The sequence below is a fragment of the Lactuca sativa genome, chromosome 3 (genome assembly GCF_002870075.4).
Source record: "Lactuca sativa cultivar Salinas chromosome 3, Lsat_Salinas_v11, whole genome shotgun sequence".
NCBI classification, from domain to species: Eukaryota; Viridiplantae; Streptophyta; class Magnoliopsida; order Asterales; family Asteraceae; genus Lactuca; species Lactuca sativa.
In genome coordinates this window covers 260,642,392-260,650,635 of record NC_056625.2, presented here as the reverse complement: position 1 = coordinate 260,650,635, position 8,244 = coordinate 260,642,392, and the positions used below count along the sequence as shown (strand labels likewise).

Here is an 8,244-nt window from a genome sequence, read left to right as displayed (position 1 = left end):
TACTTTCAAAATACTAGGTGGTCTAATTTAACAATTATACTTTTAATTCAATTAAATTGTAAACCTAAACTTTTATGGATTTATTAAACCTCTTTTAATTATACACCTTAATTAATTAATAAAACCAAAAGGGTGTGATTTGAACTTTTTCAAAACAATACTAGAGTTTTAGAATTTAACATTCCTAATTAAACTTTTAATCAACTTTTAAATTCCAAAACTTGAGGGCAAGTTTTGAAACATTTCAAACATTAGGGTTTAGAATTTAAATATACATCAAAATTAAACAATTAATCAAAATTTAAATTCCAAAACTTGAGGGCAAGTTTTGAAACATTTCAAAACATTAGGGTTTTCACTATGTAAATTTCAAAACAACAAAACTTTTGGGTTCAAATTTAAACTATAAAACTTAAAGGGAAAATATGAAACTTTTCATAATAACAATGATCAAATAACAAATAATCTAAATTAACAATTAAACACATAATTATCCATATTTGATTTATTTAATGATTTCTTGCAAAATAATTTATCAATTTAGTCAAAATAATTAATCAATTATCACATAAGGAAACAGTTATCTTATTAATTGATAAATATCTTCAATTAGATCAAGAATATAGTCAAATATATCATAAAATCGGATTTATATTGATCTAATATGATAAGGTAACTATCCCAAAGCAAAAACAACAAGAAATCCCGAGATATACTCCATCTGATGAGTTGACTCATCGAGTCAAGCCTGGACTCGTTGAGTCACCATGGACTCGGCGAGTTTAGCTATTGACTCGGCGAGTCTGGCCTCCAGAAACAAAAAAAAAAACGAATTTTTCAACCATATCAAGCATCAATACAATAGAAACCAATCTAGTCTCTGATACCACTGATGGGTTTTGGTCATAAGACATCCTATGTGCTCATACAAACCCTAATGCTTGGATCTAGGTTTCTCTATTGTACATGCAAGTTATCCAAGACTATAAACCCTAATTCTAGCATATGGAAATCGATATTAACATATAATTAGGTTTAAGATGTTACCTTGATTGTTATGTAGTAATAACAATCCGAATTCCTCATTGAATTGACTTTGGAAGGCTTAGAGTCACAAGTGTCACTCCTCTAATGGCTCACAAACACCATAAGCAAGAGGATGAAGAGGAGAGAGGTTAGAGGCTGCCAAAACTCATGTGAAACCCTAGCAAGAAGCTTAGCCACGTTTTTGGTCCTATAAGGGATCTATATATAGTGAGGCAATTAGGGTTATCTAACATGGAAACCCTAATTTGGATGCTTAAGCCATAAGCAACCCATGGAGCCCTTTCCATAAGGCCTTGGACGATTTCATATGGGCTTCCCCCATAGAATTCGTCCACCTTATGATATAAGGCAATCCATGACCCAAATTGCAATTATCTTATAATTACAATTTCAGTCCCTTAAGTTTAATTAATATCTTTTAGTCACAAAACTAATTACCAATTAATTATTGACTAATATTAATTAAACAATATGAGTTCTCCTTTAATATATTATTCCCATAATATATTAATAAATCATATTTAATCCTTTCTCTCCATAATTTATCCTATCAAGTTGCTTTGGTGAAGGCAACCCAAAAGGACCATGCACCATCGGGTCAAGTACATACCAAAATAGTTATGGACTTAGACACTAATCCAACAAAAGGGACTTTGTCTTTTGGTCTAACGTTCTCAAAGCCGTTGCATACCTCCGTCTTGGGGTACTCTGATGCTGATTGGGCTCGATGTTTGGAGACCCGAAGATCCACCTATGGTTACTCCATTTTTCTTGGTGGTAACCTAGTTTCTTGGAGTGCTAAGAAGCAACCAATAGTTTCTCGGTCCAGATGTGAATCTGAGTACCGTGCCATGGCTAACACCGCTGCTGAGATCATTTGGATTACTCATCTATTACGTGAGTTACATGCTTTACCACCTGGTCACCCCACTTTGTTGTGTGACAATTAAAGTGCTCTGTTCGTCACTTAGAATCCGGTGGCGCACAAAAGGGCCAAACATATTGACTTGGACTATCATTTCATTCAAGTGTTTGTCTCCTCCAGAAAACTTTGCACTCGGTTTGTTTCGACCAAGCTTCAGGTGGCTGATATTTTCACTAAAAGTCTTTCACGACCGCAGATTGAGTTTCTACGCTCCAAGTTACGTCTCGGGCGGCCACCCTTTCGCTTGAGGGGGTATTAGTGTATCATGATTTAATTTGTTGTATCTTATGTCCTTAGGTTGTATTTTCCTCATTCTTGAGGTACCTTTTGTGTACATTTCTTCTCTATATATGTATTCCTTACCCACCTTTTGGGGTATCTGTTAATTAAATTAAGACAGATTACACCTATAATACATGACTACAAGTACATTGGGCCTAATCAAATATACATATGGGTAAAAAAGGGAAAATCAAGAATCACTAAGTAGTGGAGAATCTTTTGGATGGAGGGTTTGTTTTGGTATCTTTCAATTTTAGTATGTTACAACGTTTCTTCTTTATGAAATGCATTATAAGATATGCTCAGCAACATTTGTCATTTTTACCAAAAAAAAAAAAAAAAAAACCCGACTATATTAAAAATTAATTATTACACATGAAAAAAAAACAAAATTATAATTCTTTTGTGATATTTTTTACGAAAATAAAGACGGCAAGTTCTTACATATATAATTATAAAAATGCCAAAATATTACTATGTTATACTTAAACATTTAAAACTTAATACTAAACATTAAAATAAAATATTCTATAATATTTATTAAAAATAATTAATTAATAAATAATAAAACTTTTAAATTTAACTATAATTAAAAATTAAATAATAAAATAAGATAATATTTATTAAAAGTATTGATTGTATTAAAGATATATTTAATTTATATGGTTGAATTATTCAAACAAAAATTGTATTACTTTTTATATTATGACAAAATTTAATTTTAAATTCGATTTTAAATAATTTGTCTTTTAGCAAACTTTAATACTTATAAAATAAACTAAAAATATCTAAAAAAAAAATTGTCCACTAGTGCATTATATACACCGAACAACGTGTTCATTTTGCAAGCAATGAATTGGGTTCATCTCTATCGATATTATCTAGAAGAACTTGCACATAAAAATAAAACTCAAACGGAGCATCTGAGAACAAGAAGAAATGGCGGACTCAATTGCAGAGCTCATCTTCATCCCTGCACCAGGGGTCGGTCACATCATCTCCACAATTGAGATCGCAAAACTGCTCGTGACTCGCGACCACCAACTCTCTATTACCGTCCTCGTCATTAACCCGCCGCCCACCTTCGGCTCCGGCTCCGCCATCACCACCTACATCCAATCATTAGCAAACACCACCATGGATCGTATCTCCTTCATCGAACTCCCTCAAGACAAAACCCGACAAGACTCAAAAGCTCCCATGGCCGCCTTCACTGATTTTATCAATAGTCACTGCAAACACGTAAGAAAAATTGTCGCCGACAAGATGAGTCAACCGGATTCAGGACGGGTCGCTGGGTTCGTCGTCGACATGTTCTGCACCGGGATGATAGATGTGGCAAACGAGTTTAATGTTCCGACATTTGTGTTCTTCACTTCTAATGCTGCTTTTCTTGGATTTAAGTTGTACATCCAGACACTCTCTGATAATAAGAATCAAGACGTTGTCGAGTTAAGCAACTCTGATTCCACCATTTCCGTTCCAAGTTTTGTCAAACCAGTGCCCACAAAGGTGTTTCCGACCATATGCCAGAGTCAAGAAGGACTGGAATTTGTTTTGGGATCTGCCCGGAAACTGAGAGAGGCGAAAGCAATCATCGTCAATACATTCTTGGAATTGGAAACACACGCTATCGATTCTTTATCGAAAGAAAGCACTATTCCGATGGTGTATCCAGTGGGCCCTATACTCAACCTAGAAGCCGGTGCCGGAAAAGCATCGAGTGATGATGATATCATCGCCTGGTTGGACACTCAACCACCTTCCTCGGTGGTGTTCCTGTGTTTTGGGAGCATGGGAAGTTTTGACGAGGATCAAGTAAAAGAGATAGCAAACGGTTTAGAAAGAAGTGGCCACCGTTTCCTGTGGTCGTTACGTCGACCTCCGTCGGATCAGACATCAAGAGCGCCAAGTGATTACGAGGACCCAGAAACGGTATTGCCGGAAGGATTCTTAGAGCGGACTGCCGGAATCGGAAAAGTAACGGGGTGGGTCCCGCAGGTGGCTGTGTTGGCTCATGTTGCAGTCGGAGGATTTGTGTCTCACTGCGGGTGGAACTCGTTGTTGGAGAGCTTGTGGTTTGGTGTACCATCGGCGGCGTGGCCAATCTACGCCGAGCAACAGATTAATGCTTTTGAAATGGTGGTGGAGCTTGGGTTGGCGGTGGAGATTAAGTTGGATTATAAGAAGGATTTTTTTAATCCGAAGGCTGATAAAGTCACGGCGGAGGAGATTGAAAGTGGGGTAAGACGATTGATGGAGGATAACAAGGTGAGAACAGAGGTTAAAGAAATGAGGGAGAAGAGCAGAGCGGCGGTGTTGGAGGGAGGTTCGTCGTATGCTTCTGTAGGGCGTCTTATTCTGGACGTTAAACGAAACATCTTATGAATTGTTTAGTTGTGACTTGTGTTCTTGTATTGTACCAAAGTTTGTTGATAGAGAGATACGAGTTTCAAAAGTGTTTATAGTGGGAGACTTAGAAGTAAAAAGAGAAAATAATTATGACGTTTGCCTATATACCATGTGGATCGAAAGAGAGGGAGGGATGAACTCTTTCAGCCGTTGAGATCTTAAATTCATTTTCAAAGTGTTCATGTAAGAAGGTGAGGTACATATACCTAACTAGTGATAATTTTTAAAGAATCCTTTTCAATCTTAATAACAGAAAAAGAATAGTTATTCTCAGTCATGTGTCATTTTTTCCACAATTTTCATTTTTTTTTTTCTCTTTTCAAATTTAAATAAAATCATGTTGATTAGCATTTAAGAACAAATCAAATTCATAATCCCTAATTAGTTGGGATTAATTGTAATCCCTTAAAATCAGCCGTTTAATAATTATCATATTATATCGGTAGTTGGTAAAAACAATTCAGAAAATCATGCCATAAAATTAGTGATGAGTCGATAATGTTCACTAACTTTTGTTACTCTGCGTAAAATCAAAATCAAAATTCAAACCCTTCTTAAAATCATGGCCGTAATTTGCGCATCGATTGTCCCTTTATATTGGCAACACGACCAGATAACGGATTGATTTGTATTTTTTCTAAGCATACATTGATTGAAACCTAATGACTTCATTTTCTCGATTAATTGGTTAAGTATGTTTGAATCCACAAAGGTTTGAAGAATTTTGATCCCTTCTTGACTCTTCATGTTGTTTTGCTTCGTGATTAACTCGTCTTTTCATTCTTGTTATCGGTTACGACTTTTTACAGTAAACACGGGTTGCTCTGGTTTGATGAAGACGGACACAAATCGGACTAACTTTACTCACCACTACTTATCCTTACCAACGTCGCACCCCACACCACTCACTACCGTCACATCCTTGCTCAACGGAGACTTGATCCACCGTCTTTCTTCCCGTACTACCACAACAATCACATCTTATGTTCTTAGTCTTACAATGTTATATATTTTGGGGTTTTTGACACTTTGTTTAATTTCCACGGGGTTAAGGACCAAAGAATTAAGGTAAAAGTCATAGACATTTTTTCTCCCTTTGCCTAATCAAGAAATCCATCGCACCTTCAATAAGAAACTCAAGCATAGCATCAGTTATTATTATTCACAGGTTTGCACTTAGCCACTTGGACCAACTTCAATGCTAGCACTATAAATCGCACTATTTTGATGTAGAAAACCCACAAAAACCATTTTCAAATGCAACCGTACACTAAAAATTAACATTAAAAACATATTTTAATATTATAATTATAAAAGTAATACTTTCTTATTATTAAATAAGGGTTAAAAATAAATATATGAAATATTATAATGTGTATATGTTTAGCGGTGATGGTGATGAATAGTTCCATATAAGTTTGCTAATTTGCTTAGCACCTGGAGATCCGGTTACCACTGGGTTAGATTTGAACAAAAGATAAACTTCGTTGGTATTTTTTGTACGACGCCTATAGTTAAATGATATTTTTTGAACAACTAAAACTTCAATGGTTTTTTTTGAAGGTTTTTAAAACTTTCTTACCCTTATAAGTCATTTTCCCGTGATATAAGGCACTCCGTGCACACAAAGAGCCCAATCAACTGTCTCATTCAAAATGGAGTATGAGAGGTAGAAGTTAGGCATACCTTTACCCTTACAGAGGTAAAGGGACTCTGTTTCACTTGCATTTGTAACACCCAAAGTTAAAAAAAACCAAATTGTTGGCAAGTTTACAGGTTCATTGGATCAAATTGAGTCTTGCAAATGTTTTGCAGGTACGTTGGAGTTGCTCTTAGCCATTTGGTTTTCTTTTACAAAAATTACTTCAACTATTATTTATTATTATTTTTAATGGCTTGTTTTTGTGTAGTGCAATGGTAGTTAAGGGTAACTTTAAGTACTTAGATGCCCTGTATATAGAATTGTTGTGCTAATGTTCTAATGCTTTATGATGTATGTGAAAAGGTTTCATTTTTTTTTATCTTTGGTTTACTAGGGTTAAGTTAAACATCGTTGTTTTTCAATTTGAGATCGAATTCAAGGGTTGGTAAAAGAATTATTGAGGAAAGATGGACGTTGATAATTATGGAGAAATTGGTTGTCTCGGCCTTGAATTTTAAAGTCATGAAAAAAAAACTTATGTTCACCAATTAGTGAAAACAATCGGGGCAACTTTGGGAACTTAAATGACATAAGGTTGGAACCGACTTCATTTAAATGATTGAATTATAAGTCCTTTCTGTGGGGATTCTACAGACACTACAAGAAAAAGACCCTTTTACGACGCGCAAACCACGACACTCGTTGATTGATGTTACGCAAAAGAGAGTGACATTAAAAAAGTGTCATCTCTTCAAAAAATTTAAGGATTTAGGTCACTCATTATTGCGTGCCCTTAAACTAGTGCCATAAAGAAAAAAAATAAAAACACGGAGGGCGCTGTATGTTAAATGCGCGCCCTCTATAAGTGTCGCTTTATAATTTTAATAATTTTAATGAACGCGCTTTTTTTAGAAGATAGGGGGGAAACGAAATCCCAAAAAAGTTAAAACCCCGCCTGTTGCGTCTCCTCCTTCTCCTTCTAAAATCATGGTTTAAGAACCCTAATAGAATTGATTGTCAATCCTTCTTCAAGAAAATTGCAGGGAGTATTCATTGTAGGGATTTTTTTTGAAGAACACACAAAACACTATCAGCCTCACCAGTAACCTCTGTCAATCCTTGTCTTTTCTACCTTCTTTCTATTGTTCATCTTCAATCGATTCTCCCCTCTCCCTCCTCTCCGATCCGCTTTGCCCATACTCTTGACTTTACTTGTTAATCTCATCGGATCTCTGCTCTAGTGTCACTCTGAAGATCAAGAAATTTCAAGCCCTTATATCCCTCCGAGACAGAGACGAAAAGAGAAGGAACATGAAGAATGCACCATTGGACCCTAAAAACTCAATCTATCTCCCTTCATTCTCTCACTCTATTATCTTTGCAAACCGTAAGCCATTGCCACCACGATTGAACCCTAAAACCTCAATCCACACTTCATGCTTCTGTGATTCTCTCCTCTTCGGCTCTCCAATCTCTGATTTCACTCTAAAAACATCGATTGAACTCCTCGCTTCACCTATCACGATGCCTCTCAGCTACACATCCGGAACAAGAACATACATCACTCTCAAACACCCCCTTAGCTTCTTCATTATTCTTGACGTCGTGTGACTTCTAGGGCTCGAAGAAACCTCCTATATCTTACATTGAAAATCATTTCCCCCTCCCATCACTGACCCTTTTGGAGCGATTTCTAGGGTTTGATCAACATTTACCCTTGGCGACAATCCATCTAATGCAGTCATCACCTTTTATTATCTTTCGAGAATTCTCTTGATGTACGAGCTGAAGTAGCTTGGATTGATACACATGAAAGATTATCACCGTGCTGGAAATCCATTCGTCCTTCTTTCTTAGGTAAATCATTGGTCCTTCCTTCTCAGGTATTGACTGTAGGTTTTGTTTAATTTTCCAGTACACGATGAGTAAATTTGGA

At 36.0% G+C, this 8,244-nt stretch overlaps 1 protein-coding gene across 1 annotated transcript; it reads left to right on the top strand.

Moving 5' to 3' along the window:
- Positions 1–3,106: 3,106 nt before the first annotated feature.
- Positions 3,107–4,856, top strand: LOC111911648 (anthocyanidin 3-O-glucosyltransferase 2). Its single transcript, XM_023907399.3, has one exon. The coding sequence runs from the start codon at positions 3,194–3,196 to the stop codon at positions 4,640–4,642; it is 1,449 nt and encodes a 482-aa protein (XP_023763167.1). The 5' UTR covers positions 3,107–3,193; the 3' UTR covers positions 4,643–4,856.
- The last annotated feature ends 3,388 nt before the right edge of the window (positions 4,857–8,244 follow it).

What these genes read in the sequence shown, in the direction of transcription:
- LOC111911648 (XM_023907399.3), top strand. Translation starts at nt 3,194, where the DNA reads ATGGCGGACTCAATTGCAGAGCTCATCTTCATCCCTGCACCAGGGGTC.